Genomic DNA, 21,802 nt, shown 5'->3' with positions numbered 1-21,802 from the left:
TTGGGCAGAGCATTTGCAGTCCCGCAGGCAGCAAACCAGCCATGTCCTACTGGCACCGTCATCTGCCGCAGGCGTCTCCTGTTTCCAGTGCGCTCCTTGGCTTTCCCAGCACTGGCCTGCCGCGTGTCAAACCCCGTCATCAGCACAAAGCCACTTTCCCAGGGTTCCCCCACCTTCCTGGAGACAGCTGATGTCTCAGGGAGAGGAGCAGCATCTGCTGTCACTCCCCTGTTTCAGCTCCAGGTGCACAGGGGAGCTGTCAAGGAAGGATCCTGGGGTACCCAGTGATGCCAGCGCGGTCCCACAAACTGCTGCTCGACCACCCTGTTGCTGCTGCTTTTTCCCATCACTGCCCTCTGGCCATCAGCTCCAATCTCCAGCAGACGGACTGGGGGATTTTTCAGCTTTCTTGGAGAATGTGAAACCTTTGTCCCTGTGGTAGCCAGTGGATGAACCTGAAGCACCAGTGAAGCACTTTCTTTAGGGCTTAAGTGGGATTTAAGTGGTGAGGGCTCCAGCCCTCTTCACGGATGGGTAACTCCAAGCATTGGGAAAAGGCAAGATCTGACTTAACTAGCAGAGTTTCTCTGAGCCTTCAGGATCACATTTTGCATTTCCTTACCCACAAGTATTTTCTCCCCACCCACCTTTTAAGTGAAAACCACTCAGGGGCTCATGCCATTAGTGACTGTGAGGCTTGAGGCTGCAAGGACTGTCCCACACCTCATTTCACATCTGTACCCCAAGTCCAGAGGAAGGTGAGGTACACACTAGCAAAAGACTCATTCTGTTGAATGACCAAGAAGCAGAAAGCAAGCAAGGCACTAAGTCACCCTAGGACAGACCACCTCCCAGGTTCTGAGCCCTGCCACCCCTGACCCACCAGCCGGGGGACATTTGCCTCAGAGCAGCTCTGCCAGCTCCACGGCATCTGCTGCATTTGGCCCAAACTTTGTCAGCATGGGAAAAGGATGCACAGCAGACACAGGCAACGGATTTTCCAGGGTGAGAGCTTGCTCCTAGTCTGGTTTTTCAGAAGCAGACTGCAAGCATGTGAATCAGAGGTATTTGTCAAGTTGGTTCCTGCAGTGGAAGTGATCAAATAATTGTTCATACACTCGTCTGGCCCAATGGCTTATGCTCACAGAGCAGAAACTTGCTGTCAAGCTGCAGGACTGTGCTTCCCCCGTGATGCTGTGCTTGTATTGTAAGAGGAAGACACTGAGGCCGCAGGTGCCTTTCCAAGGCAGAGCCGTGTCACGGTCCAGGCACACTGCCAGCCAGTCGCTGGGCTGGATTCCTGCCTCCCTTTCTCTCGTAGAGTCTCGGGAGGGTTGTACTTGACAACGGGGTTTTCCCTTCTCTGCTTGCCCAACAGGGTACTTCCAGCATCTTCTCCACTCCTTCTCCTCTCCTTCCCCCTCCCACCAGTTTGCAGTTCCGACAGCCCATCTTTGGGTTCTCCCCACCTCCCCATGCTCAACACCGCTGCTGCTCTGAGCGAGGATGGAGGGCACACATTCCTATGGGAAACTCAGGCTCTCCCAGCAGCAGCCTCTTCCAGCCCCTAAAGTGACAGTGACCTGAACATTTCTATTCAGACCAACTATTTTTTCAGGCATTTGTAACCTCCTCTAATGTATTTTTCTTTGTCCTTTGGGATTGAAATTATTATGGCTTTGTGCAAAAACCAACTCTGAAGTGCTTGGGGAGTGGAAACCTCCCATTATACTTTTGAAAAATAATATTAATCTTCCCTCTCCTTTTATAAAAAGCTCTCTCCCTGATGGCTCAGGACTGGAGGTAGGCATTTGATGTGGAAATAGCCCTTGCTGAAAGAGCCCTTTTGATGTTCATTTTTCACAGGGCCAACTCCAAACCAAACATGGGGAGCACAGGGTGCTGGCAGGGCTGGGCTCCAAAGGCTGCCCAGGAAGGACATGGAATAAACGGGAGGTGCTGCCAGACATTTATCCTGCCTGCCTTGTTTCTCTGAGCAATAGGCAGGTGTTTCCAGGCTTCCAAAAATAATAAAACCAGGGAGAATTCCATTCATTAAAACTGTCCTTGGCCTGATTCAGCTCCAGGACTTAGGGCAGGTGCCCAGTCTGCACTGAGCCAGAGTGATTCTTTGCCCAGGACAAGACTGGAGTGCCACAGGCCCAGACAGCATCCACAAGCAAGAGCATCCCCGTCCTTCCTGCAGGGACATAGGGGACAGGGAAGTGGATTCTTGCTTTGTGACTGAGCCACTGTCTTGGGGTGCCTCTGGTGGCAGGGAGCCTGGTCACACATTTGCTTCTTTCAGTCTGACATAGCTCCTAGCTCCTTATTTAGTGGTTTTAGTATCCACCAACTTTGCCTCCTGTACTGCAGCAGCAAGTTTTTCTTCCCTTCCCCCGCCTCTCTTTCTCACACTGTTTTCACCCATTTAATTCCCCAAAGCACTTTTAAGAGGCCGTTCATCCAGGAGGTATTGCCCCAAACAAAGCTGTGTTGTGTACATTTCCCCAAAGCAAGATAAGAGCTTCCCAGTGGCGGGGCAATAAAGGTGCTAGCAGCTCTCACAGAGCCCCAGTGTTTGGGATGTGTCAACCCACCGGCTGGGATTTGCATAGCTACAATATCCCTCTTCATTTTCTGGCAGGTTCTTGGCCTGGAAACCAGTTGTATTAAACCTTAGACCAGTGTATTGGCCTGGCAATCAGCACTGCACGATTTACTCCGTCTCTCCCCTTTTTCTTTTTGGAGACAATACACATTCTATGCTTTGTCAGCAGAAGGCAGGGCGAGAGCTCACCCTTTGGGGCATCCCATTCCTGAGAGCTGCAGGCACCCAGTGCTCCAGCAGCTGACAGCTGTGTCTGCGCTCCACAAAGAGCTCATGTCCAGTGCATGGTCATGGCACCAGGAGACAAAAGATTTTCCACTGTGTTCTCTACCAACCCATGTGTTGTGAGAGAGACTCCGCTGCATTTTACCCGAAAGCTTTGTCCTCATTAAAATCTGAAGATGTTGCAAGTTTTATCTGATCCTTGAGGAACAGATGAACTGCCGGACATCTGGAAATCCTGGACGCAAGCACAGCTCAGCCTGAAGGCACATGCTTAGCAAGACCAGTGCTCCCAGGACACAGGGGACCAGCCACACACGTGCTGTGCAGTCCCTCCGTGCACGGGCTGTAAAGCTGATGCTTTCCAAATGCTCTGGATTTGTTGGATTCGAGGACATCTGTGTAGCATAGGCACTGGTGGGCTCAGTATTCCAGCAAACAGCCATAAGATTTACCTGGTGTGCTGGGAAGCTGAACTTCATGCTGCAGTGGCTCATCTGCCAACTTGTGCCTACCTCCAGCTGTGCCACTGTAACCAGGACTTAGTGAATCTGTGAAATTTTTGGGTTCAATGGATAAAGTCCTGTCCAATGGCACAAAGTAATGTGGTGGTTTGCAGGTATAAGGGATATATCCTGTATGTTTCTAGAGGATATCTAGGACTCCACAAGGAGTGGCATGGCAGCAGAGCATGGAGCATGGCAGCAGAGTGAGTTCTCAGTGTCCCAAAGTCCCACCTGTCCTCCATAGAAATAATATTCTCTTGGGAATCCAGCATTATTCAACCAAATTCCCGGTTTGAGTTCAGAAATCTTCAGCAGGGAAATAACCTTAATGAAAAAGACAGACAAGAAAAAGTCTTAAAGAAGCTGACCTGCAAGTTGCCTTTGCTCAAACCCTCCCTGCCCATTTCCTTGGCTGGACAAGGAAGGCATCACGTTCATGTGCTGGATTTTAAACAATCACCCTACACCATGCCGTTTGTTTTATTTCCTTGCTTAGCGCTCAGAGGCTGTTCTTCTTTTGCTTATTTACTGTAAAGCAGAGAAAGCCAGGGAAAATGATCTCCAAAGCAAACAGAGCCATGTTTCCATTTGGGAAAACTTAGAGGGAAAGCGCGTGTAGCTAAGCAACAATGCATGATGGTAAATGGGTCATTTTCCAAGGCATGAATTGCATGTGGATAACTGCAAGGAAAACAACCCCAGCCAACACACGGCCGACGTTTGAATTCTTGGCATAGGTGATTAATAAGAAATGAGAGGACTTTTCAATACCCCCGAGAGCTCCCGGGGTTGTTACGGGGGTTTTTCTCCTGCTTTCCATCTCCACCCAAAACCTGGGGTGGGAGTCTCCGTTACTGGGGCTGGGCAGAGCTCCGAGTACGAATGTGTTGCAGCGAGGTTCCCTGGACACAAAGAGTGATGGGTCAGCTCCACCACGTCCCAGGGAAAGGGATGGGGCCAAGGGAGTTGCATGGCAGGACTGGGGACTCAACCAGGAGAAACCGCCTTCTGTTTTGGGCCAGAGGGAAGCCAGCATTCCCCCGTGCGTTAGCACTGAGGTTTGATCTCAGCCTCCTCCAGCAGTACCCAGGGGTGGCTTTGCTCACTCTTCCTCCTTGTGAAACCAGATAATCTCAGCTGTAAGGAAAGGGGGGATGGGAGCTTTCTAACCCTGGGGTAACACATTCTGCATATATAAGGGTACGAGTACTAGGATAACACTAGCTACGGGATGGTAAAATCATCCAGGAAGCCAGGAATGGGAAAATTTGCTGGAAGATAAATAGGTGAGATCACTCTGGGTTGGGGGCATAATGTCCACATCATGTAGCTGCTGCATTATGGTGGGCTGTGCCTGTCTCAGCTGAAGGGTTAGGGGACCCTTCAGCTTCGCGTCGTAGTGTAGGAAAACTACTGAGTTGGGGGTTTTTTCAGAATAATAACAAATCTACAGAGTTCGAGCTTTGCATTTGCAGAAGTGACCACTCCTCTGGGCTTTTCCAGAATTCCTCCTACTGGGAATGGTGCCACCTTCAAACTCATGCTGGCAATCCAGCTTGAAGGTCACCAAGTGGGATGGCAGCAGAGCAGGGATGAGACCTCACTTTTCCTAGAGGTGGCATTGATTTCCTCTTCCTGCCGCTTGCATCACTGGCTGGGATCAAAACATACACTGCCATTTTTACTAAAAAGAAAGAGTTAATGCAGGAAAGTATTGGGATTATTTCTTCCCTCCATGAATAAAGTTCTACAGTTCCTCTTAAAATCAGACCTGAGGAATTTACAGAGTGGTTATTGTACATTCCTTGGGAAAAGAAAAAAATCTAAGCAAGTAGTTCCAGTGCATTAAAGCAATGAATAGAGGAAGTGAAAAATATTTTAAATTCCTCTACAGTGTTACATTTAAAAAGTGTTCTGGTTTAGGACATTAGAATTGGGGAGGTGGCTTTTTTCTCTCTCTCTTTTTTCCCCTTCTAATTTCTCTGAACTTGTTACAAGTTTCCTTCCATTTTGCTCACCATTTCCAAGCAACTAAATAGAGAGAGGCCTGGAACGATGACAGAGATGCAAAGTGCACAAAGGGACCAGAGTGTGGTCCGATAATTCTGTAATTGGAGCCGCTCGAGGCAAAATTTTTTTCAAGCCAGTGTAAATGGGGATCGCTGAAACCCTTAACAATCGGTCTGTCAGGCTGCTTCTTTAATGGATTGCTCTGTTTAACTCTCTCTGTTTGTCACTGGCAAGATGACAAGAGAAATTAGTGTACTGGAAAATATAAGGTAACTGGCAGTTCCCCAGCCCAGCTCCACAGCCCCGCAGACCCCGGGGTGCCGCAGCGCCAGAGCCCGGCTCACCGGCTGCTCTCCTGCCTCTGTGGAGGAGGAGGAGGAGGAGGGGAGCTTGCAACTTCCTACCCTTCCTAGAGATAGGAAGACCTGCAAAAATACCCTGTGGCTCTGGGGCCGACCTAGTGAAGAGCGTGTGGGGAGAAGGGGGAGCACTGGGGGGTCCCTGGAGCACCGCGCAGCTGGCAGCAGGCCAGGACTGGGGTGGGGGAGAGCGCCTAAGTGTCCTCCCAAGTTGCAAACCTGTAATCAGCAGCAAACTGGCTTTGTTGTCTGCTTTTACACCACAGATACTCTTTTTTTAAAGCACTACGAGTTAATATCGGTTTTCTGGGAGCACTGGGTGAAGGGTGGGAGCACTTACCGTCGGAGAAGGTGCTTCCAGTGCGTGCGTGAGTGTGCGTGAGCACATGCGAGTGTGTGCAAGGGTGCCCTGCTTTGGAGATGCTCCGACACCTCCATTGTTCGCAGCCAGACCCTGAAACTTGGCAGCAACGATGCCCCGAGGCTAGAGATGTACCTTTCACTTTTCCCATGAAATTCCATTCTGGTTTGGCTGAGTTATTTAAAAAAAAAAAAAAAAAAAAGTTTGAAAATCACCATTTCCCTTCTGCTGCCTGCATTCCTCAGGAAAACTTTGGCAGCCTGTCAAAACAATAACTGAACGTGAACTTTCTAAAGAGCTGGCCCGGTGCTGTCTGCCAAAGCAGCAATTCAGCACAGCTCAGCGCTGTGTGTCCTTTCCCTCACCCCCCCCCATCCCCCTTGCCCACCCCCTTGCACGCCCAACTCTGGGCACCCTCTGGTGCAGATGTGTCCACCAGCGTGCAGGCCACTGTCCAGCTGCAAAAGCCACACACACCTCCTCTCCCCTCACAGGAGAGCAGCTTTCTGCTTCCATCCTGGACCGTTACTCCTGCAATTTTTTTGGGCAGAAGCCTTTGGAGCAGCGAGGAAAGGCCAGCCCAATCCTTGCCGAGGAATACCTTAGGTCCAGCTGCAACAACCTACGTTGTAGACATTTATTTAAAAAATCTTTTTCTTCATTCTTTTTTTTAATGTTATTTCCTAAGTTAAAAGAATGTTGTTTACAATACAAAGCCAACTGCTTTTAAGTTAGGAAATGCCTAATGTATGATTCCTTGCAAGCTCAGCTCTGTGTGCACGCACTGTGCTCCGACCTTTACGTACGTGAGCCCCTATCCCAAGCTCTATCTTTACCCTGTGGACAGGGGAGGGAAAAGGGCGCAAGCGGCTCCCACCGCTGTAAATAAGACACTTCCTAACACTGAAGTGTTTTGTTTGAATGTTTTTGCAGACCGCATATTATTCTTTAATACAGGTTTTTAATGCAATGTATAATTTTCTAACCAAAGCACCCGACTTCGGCGCACTTGCCAGAGTTCTTCCTCACCACAGAAATGTGGCCGCATCTGGGGTGGAGTGAGGCAACTGTTTTGCAGCCTATTAGGACATAAAATGACTATAAAGCAGAGAGGAGGAATCACAACCCTTATTAAAAAAAACCCATTACATTTCACATGAAGGTGCTGGAGGATGCGTGGAGGGAAACTGCTGCTACTTCATCCCTGCAGGGATTAATACTCTTAATCTGGTGGCGAGTGCTTTGTGGTCTCTGTGGTACTTTTGGGGCTCAGACTGTGCAATTGATGGGGAAGATGGTGCTTGCACTGTCCCCATTCCACCAGCACCACTCAGGTTCAGGAAGGCAGGATGACCCTCTGACTTTCCCAACACCTCTTCTCCCACCAGCAAGGCCTGGGTTTAGCTCACAGCACCGAGCCACGCCAAGGCCCCAGTGGCAGTGTCTAAGCCAAAGCAGACCAACCCTCCTGCCTTTTCCTTCTCATCACCAGGAACTGAGAAACAGGCAGTAAGAATCCATTAACTAAACCAAACTGCTGCAACTGGTTGTTCCTTGCAAGGTTCGGCTGCCTCCATGGGAAGCTGGCCACCAGTCATGGCCCATCCTCCACAAATCCCAGTGTCTGTGCAGCACAAGGCCAAGAATTCCATGTAGTGTTTACTGACGGCCAGGGAGTTGTCCTTTCTGCTCTACCTTCTCCAGGCTCCCCTCCAGCAGGCCCTGAGCTTGTGCTAACAGTGAAGCTAATATGTGGATCTTGGGAGTGGCCAGGAGTCTCCAGCCTGCCCCAAAAATCTCTCATCGTTTTCGTGCGTTTGGCTGGCAGCACCGTGGATTCAGCCCCCTCCCTCCCTCCGTCCTCCACCCCTCCAACTATAAAAGCCTGTTGTGGCCTACATTCAGCTGTCGGATATCACATTATCATGGCTCTGCAAAGAGGAAACCAAGCAGTTTGGCACAAATGGCTTTTCTGTGTTCAGCCTGTTCCAGCGCGGGTCTGTTTGGCTCCTCCTGAAGCACATGGAAGCGCTCAAAACTTCAATATTTAATCTTGCCTTGAAATGCAAATTGTCAGATCCTCGGGAAGGAAAGTGAGTGAGTGCATGGCCGCCGATGCGGGATGACGGGAAGGCAGCAGGCACCGGGCTCACTTCTTGCCTTTCAGCCTTAGCGTGGAGCACCAGGTCCCCTCCTCCAGCATTTCCATAATCACCATTATTTTATTTCAGTGTTTGAATGTAGGTCTTCCTGACCTGGGGGGACCCAGTGCTCAACCAGACCCTGAGCATCCCTGAGCGCTCGGCGCGCTCCGGGTTTTGTGTCTGTTCCCCGTGGGCACTGCTGTGATGCTCCGTGGTCAGACCCTGTGCCTGTGGAGGAGAGGCACAGACAGAGGGGGTTTAGCAGTGTGTGAGGCAGCACATGTGCCTCTCTCTCCCCCCTCAGCACACACATGTACACCATGCTTACTCCTTGTGCAAGGCAGGTGTTGTGGTAGGAAAGGGAGCACCTCATACGTGCGTCTTGGGAGCCAAGCAATCCTAGATACATTATAAGTACAGTTTTGAGAAATAAAAACACATTAATATTCTGTTCTCTCAAGGCATTATCCTACTGTTTACCATTACACACAATCCTTTGCCTTAAATTGCATCTTTGATTAAAGCAGCAATGAGAGAAACCAGTGCTAATAACAAAATGTATTCCGCTTTAAATCACTAAAGTGAAAACATCAATAAGCTGTAACCATCAGTGCCGCCATGAAAATGAAGGGAACCACCATGGGAAACAGCAAGGATGAAATCCACTTTGCCAGCATAAAAGCCAAGTAATTAGGTCTTATGTGGGTGGAACTTATAATGAGGTGCAGGAAGGGGGAAAATGAATTTCAACCCGAGTCTGCCTCCTCCCCCACCTCTGCCAGAGCTGCTAATCTAAGTTTGGGGGCTGCCATAGGGACTGCAGCCCCATTTTTTAGTTCTGCAGGGTCTGCAAAGCAGCATCCACCTCTCCAGCTGCACCCATGCCCAACCCTTGTGCGGTGCCCCTCACCCTGTCGCTGGGCAGCCAATGGCTTGTACCCACAGCACCAGCTTAAATTTTCTCGGGGGGAGTGGGCTGTCCTTCTATTTCCCTTTGAACATGCTGGAGCCAATATATTGTATCAGCCCAAGGAATTTAATTTAAAAATTAGAAAAAGGAATCGTATCTGGCTATCACGGATTAATCAGAATTTGTGGATGGGGTTATAAAATTAATTTATATACAGTGAGTGATTTGAATCAAAGCCCTGTGCTCCTCTGCAGCTGTCCGTCCCTCAAGGAGCTCTGTTACTGGAGCAGCCTGCTCTCAATTGCTGGCTGTGGAAGTTGTGATACATCAGCAAACTTCAGATCTTCCCTCATACTCTTACATCGGGTACAGCCTCTCAGTTACTCAGTGTTGCAGTCACCCTCGGGTTCGCCCAAGCCAGGAGATGTTCTCAGGAGCTGCTGCCTAGTGCTAGAGCAGGAGAAATTATTCGTCACTTGCTCTTCCACGCTTTGAAGCGCGAATAAAGCAGACAACTTCAGCGCTGGGTTTTCCAGCATTCCCTGACATCTCCGCAGACCGACGTGCTGTCCGTCCTTGTGCCCGCGACACTGGTTGGAGGTCTCAGGAAAGGACTTTTCCTGAATTTCTCAACTTCGCGTAGCCTTTCTTTGAGCGTGCTTTGCCGCGCTAAAGCCGAGGCTGAGTGCCGAGCTTGGCAGCACTTCTGCCTCCCGCCGGTGCCTGTGGGCTGCGGGCTGTGGCTGCCCATCGGGATGTGGCTGCCAGGCAGGCTGAGGTTCCGTTTCGGGTGTGTTCGCAGCTCAGACTTATCCCAGAGCTTATGAGAGACAGACATCCAGTTTGGTGCCTTTTCCTGTGGGTTGGTGGGTATTTTTTGTTGGGTTTTTTTTTTGTTTTTTTTTTTTTTGGTTGGTTGGTGTCTTTTTTTTTTTCTTTTCTCCCCCGCTGGTTATGTCACTAGAAAGCGCGCTGGGTTTTTCCCGGGGGTCACACCCGCGTCAGTTACGGTGTCCTCTGACATGATCGGGTTATTACGTGGATCGCAGAGCAGGCAGCTGACAGGGCCCAGCGCAGGCAGGGCAGGGAGGAGAGCCCTGTTTGTGACAGCAAAGCAGCGGCAGAGCGGTCAGACACAGCCGGGCATGGGGACAGCGGCTCCACCCGCACAGGGCGCCCTATGCCCGCACACCCCGTCCCCACAGGGGGGGTGGCAGGCAGGCCGGGCGCTGCGGCACACCGGCTCGGGGGGAGGAGGGGGCAGCACCCCCAGCGGTGCGGGCAGCAGGCGCTCCCCCACGGGTCGCGCTGCGGCTGCCGGTGTCGGGCCCAGGCCGGGCACTCCCGGGGTGCGGAACCGCGGCCGGACGCGGGTCCCCCCGCGCCCCGTCCCCGCTCTCGCCCCAGCGCTCGCCTTCCTTTGTCCCGCTTGGTAACCGGCGCCCCCGGCCAATCGCCGTCGAGCCGGCCGGCCCCGCCGCCCGCCGATTGGCCGGGCCGCCCGCAGCCCTCCGCCAATCGCGGCGCTCGCTGCTCCCTCAGACAAAGGCAGCGGCTCTGGCAACTGCGCCGCGCTCCCCCCGCCCTCCGCGCGTGCTCCGCGGCACCGGCCCCCTGGCGCTCGGCCAGCCGCGGCACCTACCACCGCCGGCGCGCGCCTCAGAACGGAGGGGGGGGAATGGCTAGGAAAAGGCGTCGAGAAAAGTGGCGGAAGGGAGACGGGTAACAGTTAGGAAAGGGGGAAAATAGATGTTTTTCCCGTGTCAGGCTTTCTGTCCGGGCGTGCCCCGCCAGCATGAAGAGCGATGTTACCCCTTTACGTCTCTTTTCGCCCACCCCCCTCCTCCGCCTCGTGGACGCGCCCGCTCGCACACACCCCCGTTCGCCTCCAAGGGGTTAAAAAGCCGGTGCGAAGCCCCGCCCCGCTGGCGCCGGGGGGGGCGTGGCCTCGTCCCCGGCAAGAGGCGGGCGGCGGCGGCCGGGCCCCTCAGAGCCGCTTAAAATGTCACCGAGCGCGGCCGCCCCGAGCCCGGCACCGCCGCCCGCCGCCAGCGCCGCCCGCCGCCCCGCGCCGCCAGCACGGCACGGCGGGCCCCGCCGCGGGCCGCCCGCCCGCCGCTGAGCCCCACACGCCCAGCCCAGCCCGGCCGGCGGGCACAGCGCCGCTCGGGCTCCGCGCCCGCCCGTATTGTTGCCCGCCGCCGCCTCCTTTCTCGTCCTCCGCCGGCGGAGAGGATTCATCCAGAGACTGAAATCGCCCCCTTTTTATCCGCTGCTTCCCACCATCGCCACCCCCCGCGCTTTTCTGTGGGGCGGCTTGTTTTGCCCGTGTTTTAAAAAATTACCCCGAAAACGGCGATTTTTTTTATTTTATTTTATTTTTTAGAGAGAATTCAGGAAAGTGGCTTTTCTGTGGAAAGGTGTCTCTTTAAACAAAAAGAAGCACTCTCTCTCTATATATATATATTATATATATAACTACCTATCTTAGTTCCTGCAGGGCAGCTGCTGAGGTGACTTGCGTGGAGGCTCTTTTTCTTTTTTTTATTAAGTTTAATTTTGCGATTTTCGATTATTTTTTTTTTTTTTTAAATTTTCTCTTTGCTAAAAGTGTTATTTTAGAGCGAGGTGGATCCTTCTCGGCTTTTTTTTTTTTTTTTTTTCCTGTCTTTTTTTTTTTTTTTTTCTTCCCCCCCCCCCCCACTCCGTTAAAAGCCGAGCTGCCCAACCTCTCATTCCCAACCCTGCCGGGACTTGGCTGTCGCGATGTACAACACGGTGTGGGATATGGACCGCGATGACACGGACTGGAGGGAAGTGATGATGCCCTATTCCACTGAGCTGATATTTTACATTGAGATGGACCCTCCAGGTAGGGAGCCGAAGCCTGAGTGCTGCCGTCCATCCCCGCCCTGCCTCCTCCTGCACACTTTTCCCTTTTGAAATAAAAGGAGGGGGGGGGGAATTAATATCTGTAGTTTAACTTTGCGTAAACTTTCCAGGGACTTGAGCTCGCTGTCTCCTGGGCTAAAGTATTTTGATACTGGTTTTTTTTTTTTTTGGGGGGGGGGGGGGGGAGGGTAACAGCGGTTTATGGTGCCTTTGGGGAGATGGAAGGAGGCAGGAGGAGGAGAACTGCTCGCAGCCCCTCTCCCGAGTCTCCTTTTTTTAAAGCCTTTATTGAAAAGCGTATATTTCGGATGTATTCGCTCCTAGAGGAGCGCTTTTATTATCCTCTTCACCTGTGTGCCTTTATGTGCCTGTAACACTTTGATGGTGGTGATTTACCCACCTCCATTCAGTTCCAGTTTAATCGCTTTTACAGTCTCCGAGACCCTTTTCTCCCCAGCTCTCTTCCAGCATTGACAGATGAGGTGTGTGCTGTCGCTGGGTTTTGGTGCTGGGGGGATAATGCTTGGGAACAGACTGCAATCCATCCCTGGAGGCACTGTTACTTTGATAACACTTAATAACCTTGTTCAAAAGGGTTTGATGCAACTTTTCCCCACACACACTTCCCCACCCCCGTGGACTGCCAGTGCTGAAAATGGGGAAATGCATTGTCCCTCGTTTGCCTGAAGTTTGTAGATGGGACAGAAAGTTTCTTTTGTGTCTAAAGAGTGAGGGAAGGCTTATGAGGAGGAGGAGGTGGAGGAGGAGAGGGCGAGTCTTTCTTTGGTAAGGAATTAAAGTAAGGCTAAATGGGTACTGGTGAAACTGTATCTGTACCTGTAAGAGTCAAACAGGCTGAAAGCAGTAAGGTAATTGAAGGGCCTTTATCTTCTCAGGACTCTGATCTGTACAGCCAGAAGGTACAGTAAAATATGTACCAAAAATCTTAGCCTGCAGAGGAATTGATAGCAAATAAGTACTTCTAAGTGGTGTCTTCTGTGGGGTATGTACTTTCAAAATATTCTTTTCAACCTGTGCCTCAATCGTGGCATGTATCTGCAAGTGTGGTTTAGTCTCTTTGTTTCAGCACAGTGAGCTGTATTTTGCTCTCTGGAGGTATGTGGTACTTTAATTAAAAAGAGGAGGAGGTGATCATCCTGAGATTTTTGGATCTCAAGGACTTGCTTCCTCTGGTAACTCTGACGCTTTGAAAACTGGGCAGATCTCTCAGAAACACAATACTGGCCACTAGTCATTAAATTCTTACATAGCTGACACTACCTATTTTTAGATGTTGCTCCCGAAAGCCTAAAGTTCAGTCAAATCTGTTTTCTTTTGTGAATTTCAAAGGATATCTTTCCTGCAAATGCTTTTGATTCTGAGGTTAGTATTTGTATGTGCTTGTATCAAGTGAACAAATACCTAAGTCCCATTGTAGGTGGCTTAAAGCAATTGGTGTGGGGTTTTTATTAAAAAAACATAAAGCCCCTTGAATGGTTTAGTGCAAAGAGGCTGCTAAAAAGGGCTGGCCTAACTGAACTGGTCAGAAAACAACTTTCCAGTGTTTCTGCAGGAATTTGGCCATGCAAAATTCTTAGGAAGCCTTACAAAGTTTACATTAAGAAGCAGCTCTCCTATCATTAATAATGTCAGTATGTCCATCATTGAAGCCCTCTTGTCAGGGATCAAGGCTCTGCACAGTCCAAACACCAGTTAGCAAAAGGACTTAATGTTACAGGCTGATCCCTGGAGTGCTCAGTAACTTTATCTTTCATATTTTTAAACTGGAAGAGCCAGAGCTGGAAATGATGCAGGGGATAATCCCCATGTGTATGTCCTGATTTCGTAGAACTACAACTTTTAAATTGCAGGGGGAGGGAGGGAGGGAGAGTGTGGCAGAGGGGCTCTGCTTTTTCCCTGTCCAGAGGTGGGGTGGGAAGGCGTTTTCCGCTCTGGGACGATAGGTCATCCCTAAGGGGAGCGTGGAGGAATTTATTTGGAAGGCTTAAACATTCGGCGTGCCTTGGGATAAAGTCGCTGCGCTTGCACCCGGTAACAACCACAGCTCCATTTGGCCCACTTCCAACAAAAATTTTGTGGAGGTTTTCGGTGCAGCATTTCCCCGGAGCTCCGGAGCAGCTGAGCGGCGGCGAGATGTTCCCTCAGCAGCGCACAAACCGGCGATGTGCAGCACAGCTCTTTTGTTCCCAGAACTTGCCTTTGGAGAGGGATCCCTTTTCGGTTGGGCTTTATGCCGCAGCACCGGGCACTGGCGGATTCCGGGAGCCAAGTGTCTGGGATCACGCATGACTGCCCGTGATTACATTTTACTGCGTCTAAACTTCAGGCAGAAGACAAAAGCAAGGTGAACATAATGCGCGGTGTCACCCGTAACCTCCGAGGCAAGGGTGGGGATACTGTTTCTTGTTAAGGGCCAGTAGACCTTTAATTTATCTTGGCAGGCTCTCTTAATACCCACCTTAGCGCTGCCCAATAATAATGCAGAAATAAAATCTGGTGATGGCAGGCAGCCTGCAGCGCAGCCGGAGCTTCTGTCAGGCCTCAGTGCACCTGCACCAGCTTATCAGTGTGCTCGTGTTTGCTGTTCAGGGCTGTAGGTGTAAATGGATGTTGGGAGCAGGTCCTGAAGCCTCTCTTCTGGAAGGGCTTGCTTGAAAGTTCAAAAATAACAATAATGCCTCTCACACACGAGTTTTCCCCGACTCTAGCAGAGGCAGGGCCCGGGCAACAAAGGATTGCAAGCTTTCTGATAGCCTTTAATCCATCCTAAACGCAGGAGTGGGACAGTTTTCCCAAATGGAGTGGTGGAACTAGAGATTCATCTCTGCCAGCTTCACAAAGCAAAATTTAAAGCAGTACAACTAACACTGGAGCCACAGTGATGAAAACCAGCAGGGTGACTCCTGTTACCTAATGGTTTTTCCTTCTGCTTACATTTCATTTTGCATTTATACATTTGTCACTGGCATAAGGTAGGACCTCTCTGTGGCAAATAATACTACATGCAACAAATAACGTTCGTTATCTAAAGACACAGCTGGAACCATCAGTTGCACAGAGCTAACATAGCTCCTCAACTTTCCAGTGATGGATGAAGTTAGAGTATTATGGCCATAGCAGCATCATGTGCTGGGTTCTGGCGTTAGGAAACTGTCTGTTGGGGGTTCATTCACATGTTTGTCCTTCCTGTGGGTCTTGCTGTCTGAAAAGACAAGAAAATAGGTTATTGGATTGAATTTAGTTTTTATTTCAGGTCTGCAAAAGTTCGTTACTGCCGGAAGTTAAGTTTTTGAACAGAGGATGTCAAATTGACTGCAAAAGTTACTGGAGGACCTCAAGCACCACTACCTATGTATTGTCTAACTTCTAATCAGTAGGACTAAGTAATGTCTTTCTCTCTGTAGATCTGGGATATATTATCAGTTGCGTTGATGATAAAATGTGTAATCACTGAATACATTTTGTCACAGTTGGATGAAAATCAGTAAGAGTGCTCCACTGGGATTTCTGATACAGATGTCAGTAAAGATATTTGGCTCAACTACAAATTAGAGGTTAGTTTCATTTGTGTGGATTATGAAGAAAACCACAAGTTTAAAGTAGGCTTCCTAATGCAGAATGGGCTCTGTCTGTCTATGACTAAATAGTACAATAACTGTTTGACCTAAAGCTATAGGAAAGTTGCCTTTTTGGAACCCATTAGACCCAAATATGACCAACTATGTTTATAACTTGATCCAACTGTCTTTTTCAAGAATATTACTTTTCCGTGCCTGATGTGCTGAGACTGGCTGTAACAATGCTGTTGCTACAAAATCTTTTGATAATTAAGGGGGGGAGGGCAACAATAGTCTATAGGCTGCTTGATTTAGTCTACTTTGTAAAAGCAGCACTGCCAGTGTATGAGTGAGACGGGTATTCAAGAGAAAAACTGTATTTATTCATTATAGTTTCTATTTTCTTCTCATATATAATTTGACAACCCTTATTTTAGGGGAGCGATACTATAATTGTAATTTGGAAAACACAGGGTTCCGCGCTCCAGGGCAGTGTTTACTGGGATACCAGGCGTGCTGTATCATTATCAATGTTACAGTGGAAACTCAGTGTGGCTTCTCAATTAGGGTGTGTGGTACACAGTAGCCAGATGTAGGTGAACACTGCGTGTCTATGCCTGACTAGTTTTCCAGTGGGAGAACAGATGCAAATTTTAATAGCACTGTCAGTATTGTCCTTCAGCTTATCTGAGCTGACTCCAGAAGCTTATCAAAGAAAAGTTCTGCTCTTGCACATCTTAAAGAGAAAAAAAAAAAAAAAAAGCTAGTTCTACTAGTGCATGTAATCAAGACAGCAACACTGTAGCTGCAACTGTCTTTTTTTGCTAATTTAGGTCTTGCTGAAAATCACATTTCAAAGAAAGTAGATGTTTAGGGTTGAGAGATGCCTCATTACAGACAGGAAGTTTGTGCAGGCTGGTTTGGGGTAGAGGAGGGAGTAAATTAGGCTCAGTCACTTGTATTCTGCACATCCTAGAAAATCCTAGTTTGATTGGAGTCTCAGCTTCTATGAGGACAGCGATGTGAAATGCTTATATTCTCTTCTTTTTATACCTAGTTTTCTCTACTGGCCTTTTCACTTAATGACTGCTGTAACCATTTTTTATTTCTGATTGCATTTCGGGCTTGCTTTTGCATTCCTTGCATTTAGTTTTCATTTTGATGGCTCTAACTGTTAAAGAATATCACTCATCAGGTTTCAATTAAATACATGAACACAAAAAATAGCATCATTAATATAAAGTGAAATGCTGTTTTGCTTGAGATGAGAGAGCCTGCTTTAAAAGGCCAACTTTTGTGTTTATCAGTAGGCTTTCACATGATGTAGAAATAGTTGGGGAGGGAAAGCTTGCTGACGGGAGTTGTTCAGTTCTGTGTTCTGTTAAGCTGTAGGCTTATGCAAACTGAAACATGAGGGAACATTCTGAGAAGAAACCAAGCTCTTCAACACATGTTTGAAGGCAAAACTTGCAGCAAATGTTATTTCTGCAGTTTTTGTTCCCAACACTTGTGTGTCTTGCACGATGCCTGTACCTGACAGGAGCTAATCGTGGTGTTCCTTCTATCTCACCCCTTTAAAGGGAGAAAACTGTTCCTGGAGTTTCCTCTGGAGACTATTGCTTTCTCAAGCAGCAGAGTTGACTTCTGTCTTTGCCACTGCCTGCATGGTATCTTATTCCAGACTGAAGCTATTCGGGCTTATCTTTGCTCTACAGCTTGGGAAAACAGAGGCATAGCTGGTCATACACATCTGCGCCCAGGACTGAAAGCAGTTGGGTGCCTTACATCACCTCATTTAGTTGTTTAGTGAGTCACCTTTTGGGCAGAGAAAGAGAGAAGCATAAAGAATACTTTTATCAGCATGCTCTGTGTGTTTTAAAGCTTAGGCTTTATTATTGTCAAAAAGACTGTTAACTGTGTTGAAACAGGTTGCTGTAAAACTTTGGCCCCATTAAAGCAATAGGTGTGTTCTAGCTGGATTTTTTGGAAACTCATTTTTGTAAAGTAGGTTGCTGAGTAATGCTTAAAGAACAGTCTCTGCTCATGCACTAAGTACCCCTATGGAAATGAGTCAGATTGTCTTTTTTTTCTTCTGCTTTTTTATCTCATTTCTTCTGACAGGTTAAAGTCTGCACAATAGCTAAGTAAGCAAGAATTCACTTCTCCACATAATCTGAACTACAGCATATGAGCTGGTGCCGGGTCCCCAGACAGTGTGAGTGGATGTAACTTCTTTAGAAGATATTTTCATTGTCCTCCACTCAATAGTCAAAGATTTTGCAATGTTTCAGTGAATATATTTCAGTACCTTAAGTTCTTCTAGTTCTGAAGAGAAGTGCTGTATACAGGGAGTTTTATAAGGATTCATACAGTTCAAAAAAGGCAAAGTGCAACTGCTGCCTCTTGTAGCCTTTTCCAAAAAGGACTCCAGCTGCCCTGCTGGACACTGACCAGCTGCCTGGTGAATCCTGATGCAGAAGCACGATGCGCTCTGAAGCTTTCCTGGGGCTGAACAGGATCCAGGTTCTTCTCTGGCTTTGAGTCCAGCAGCACACTTAAGATGGATACCTTCCATCCGGAGCATTTTGAAAAAGGAGATGAAATGCTTCAGCTGCTTCAGCTGCTTCGGCCTGTGACTGCTTCCAGCATTCACCCAGACTCTACCAGTTTTTGTGAATTGGAAAAAATGTTATTTTAGTGATAGTCCATAGGAGTGTTACTTCTAAAATCAGATATCCCTGAAGCTGACACGTGGTTATCTAGAAAAGGCTTGAAACCCATCATGTTTCTTGGTGCAAAAATTTGAGGGTTTGGAAGAATTAAAAAAATACCAATCTGTTCCTTATCCCCTTAGTATTGTTTGTTCTTTCACTACAGAATAACTTGACTTTTGGTTGTGTCACTTTGGGATTCTTGTACTTCAGGTCAGTTTTCTCTTTCCAAACATAAACCTCCTGTTTCTTTTTATTAGCTACTCCTTACTCGCTATTGCTTTCCTCCTCTAACCCTTGAAAGAAGAAAATCCACTGGAGCTATTTTTTTCAGTTTTTTACCTTCTCTAGCCTTATCCTAATTTTCAATCTTTGTTGTCCCTCAAATCTGCTGCTGCACCCACTCATCTTTTCTTTTGGAGGAATTCTTGAATCCCTCCCCTCAAAAAAGCCCAAACAAAACCCTTGAAACCAGAGCTGCTGTAATGGAGTTCTAGAAAAACTGCTGTAATGAGGGAACATGGCCCTCTGTTGGGGTGTGGGTTTTTTTGAATGCGGGCAGTAGGGCTTGCACTCCAACACTTGCCCCAGGGAAAGGTTTTAGAGGTGAGATGGATGAGGAGTTCATTGACAGTGTTGTGTATGTGAGTTCTGTTGTCTGTTACAACCTGAATCTGTACATTGCAGTGGAATTTCCGAGACTCTCAGTACTCACTGATAAGTCCTTGGACAGTGGAAGAAGTCAAGTTCCTGCTGTGAAATGGATTTCATTAAAATACTTTGAAGATCACCGTGTACTGAGTAAGGAGACTGAATCCTCTCGTGTTACACCTTGAGATGTGAGCATGAGCAGCAGCCAGGCTTGACTACTCCATGTCTGCTCCAAATCTCCCCTTCTCCTGCAGGCACTGGAACACGTGGGCTGGGACTTCTGCCTCGGTGGAGCTTCCTTTGACATCTCCGTTCTTAAAGATGAGGCGTGACAAGATGTGCAACAGATTTCCTCTGAAAATACTTTTCCACCTTCACATTTCTTCTGGAGCGTTGATTTAAAAATGCACCTTTTGATCTTGATTTAGATGGCTTACTGTTAGTAATTTAGGTGGTGTTGAAATATTTGTACTTTGGCACCTAGAGAAGGGTTTCACATAGCACAAGGACAGGTACTGTATGAGGAACAATTTTACATGCTGCTCTGAAAGATTGGAGCTAATGGTAAGCTGAAATAAAATGCTTCTTAGAGCAGCAAGAATCATATGTATTTGCAGCTGTATTATTATTATTTTTAAGTAGCCTCTTATGCAGCAAACTTCTCAGTAGCACCAATTATTTCTATGAATTGGTTCTCCTATGAGGTTTGTACCTGACATCTGGATGAATGGTTAGTCTTTGAAATATCTGGGGGGGAAAAAGCCCTGGGCTGTTTTTATTTAAATTATCTATTATTTAAAATTAGTTTTGATTTAAAATGGCTTTTTCTTTGGGCTTTGGTATGTCTCTTAGCCATAGTGTGTCCTGACTTCAGTCAGCTCAGTCCTGACTTCATTCTGTCTCTCTCACAGTGAAAAGCCAGTTCTTGCTCCTTGATCACAGTAATTCTCTGCTTATTCTGAATTTTTTGTTTTTTTCCTTGCTCTTATCCAAAAATCTATTCCCATGTATTGACGAAATAGCACATTTTAGTAGGAGTTTGAAGACCCTGCCTGTGGAGTGGTATAAAACATGCTGTGATATTTCTTCTGTGAAGGCAGATGAGGAGCTGCTTTAGTTAGCAAAAAAGAGAATCTACTGGCTCCTTGCACTTTATATTTACTTTTATTGTACACTCTTCTAGGCCTGACATTGGATACTGTAAAGTACAGTGTTCTTATAGAGTATGGCGTTTTCGTGGCAATAAAATGTCTGTCATGGACTTTCATCCAGAGTTGATAAAAGCCTGGACCTACTGTCTACATGATAAAGCTACTCTTTGCTGCAGGGAGCTGGGCATGTGATGCTGGGTAGTGACAACCTTTGAGGGATGAAACATGTCAAAAGTTCTAAAAGCTATCCAGTTTATTAACAGTGTGCTAATTATGCCTGGTAGGTAAAAGAGGGCTTATCCTTTTTATCCTCCTCGTGTTAATTTTGGGACAGTCACCTCAACCCTGTTCATCATGGAACCTCTGACACTGCTGTAGCTTTGCAGCTGTTACACTGTGGTCTGGGTTGGAAGGAAAACCATTTTTCATTAGGCAGTGAAAATAATTGGGAAGCTGAGGTTTCTTGGCTTTGCGACTTCATGCAAAGGCTGGAATGAAGAGGAGGAGCTGTGTTATAGTACAGAAGTCAAAGATCCCTGTGTCATTTATCTGACTATGAGCATCTTCCATTTATTTCTTCCGTCTCTGCCCATGAAGTAACAGGCCTTGCCAAGTAGTGAGGGATGCTTTTAAAATGCCCAAAAGAATGCTGAATTTGAACCATCCTCTTCACTCACTGTTGTTGTCCACCACTGTGCAGGTGTCCCATAGCAGATAATTTTTTAACCTGTGCAGTAGCTGTGGATGCTTGTGGAGAACAGAGTGCAGCAGAAGCCTGGCAGGCTTTAGGAGGTGAAACAGTGACTGGGAGGTGTGGGAGAGGGCTGGATAGCTGGGGAGTTTTCAAACAAAACAGATCTTTATCAAAAAAAGCCAATTAATCAAAACTGAAATATTTCTTAAAGGTGTTGTTTTTTATGAAAGTTCACAGAAACACAAGCAAAGCTATAATGGGAGTGTTTTCATTGGAAGCCTGTCTGGCTTTCTGCCAACTTGTCTGCTGTTTTCTGTAACGAGATATTGAAAGACCTCGATTCTTTGAATATGTCTTACTCTTTGGCATGTCGCCTGTTCTGGGGGAGGAGAGCGAAAATGTGAGCGCGCCGGGGGTTCTGTGGCCAGCAGTAACGCGATGGAGCGGCTTCCTCCTCCGTCCCCGGCGGAGCTCTCCGTGCACACGAGCTGCCCTTTGAGGAAGGGCAGCCTCGAAGGGCACCGGCGCTCAGTGCTCTGCGAGAGGGGTCTTGGCAAGAGAACTGAGGAGCTGAGATGTGGAGCTGCCAAGATAATTTACCTGCCAGTGGTGGGGAATGAGCTGCTGTCAGCAGGTGCGCACGACCCTCCTCGTTGTCAGCTGGAAAACCTCTCCAAGAGCACGGTGCTTCACTGCTCTGGTGGGCACACGTGGAGCACTTTCATGGAAATGACGTGCAAAAAGCACCTTTGTTCGGTACATGCTTTTATTCTCAACTGCCTTTGAGGGCTTCTCGTGCAGCAGGGACAAGTATAGGACTCCTGAGGAAGGGAAAGATTTTGAAGCTTTGCCTGAAAAGTGTTAGAGAAGTTGAGAAGAGTGTTTGAGAAATCGAGTAAGACTACAGAGAGCAATTAAAGATTGGAGAGATTTTTTTTTCTTTTCAAAAAAGCTAGCTTACATTTTCATTCCAAGCCTTCATCTATATCTCCAAAGGGAGAA

General features: G+C 47.9%; 1 protein-coding gene across 2 annotated transcripts in view; it reads left to right on the top strand.

Annotated features, from left to right (window-relative positions):
- LOC114001708 (phosphatidylinositol 3-kinase regulatory subunit gamma) overlaps positions 1 to 21,802 on the top strand; it is a 79,027-nt gene that overhangs the window by 34,300 nt on the left and 22,925 nt on the right. The window contains exon 1 of one of the 2 annotated variants that reach the window (XM_027747081.2): positions 11,819 to 11,995. The exons of the other annotated variant lie outside the window; for it this stretch is intronic. Within the exon in view, the coding sequence (XP_027602882.2) occupies positions 11,890 to 11,995 (106 nt within the window). The 5' untranslated portion in view covers positions 11,819 to 11,889. Of the gene's footprint in view, positions 1 to 11,818; positions 11,996 to 21,802 lie in introns of those variants that run through there. 2 annotated transcript variants of the gene reach the window in all.

This window comes from Pipra filicauda, unplaced genomic scaffold (assembly GCF_003945595.2).
Source record: "Pipra filicauda isolate LSUMZ 115617 unplaced genomic scaffold, ASM394559v2 scaffold36_size6622888_pilon, whole genome shotgun sequence".
In the NCBI taxonomy this organism is placed as follows: Eukaryota; Metazoa; Chordata; class Aves; order Passeriformes; family Pipridae; genus Pipra; species Pipra filicauda.
Note: the sequence above shows the minus strand (reverse complement) of the source record. Positions and strands in the feature narration are given on the sequence as shown.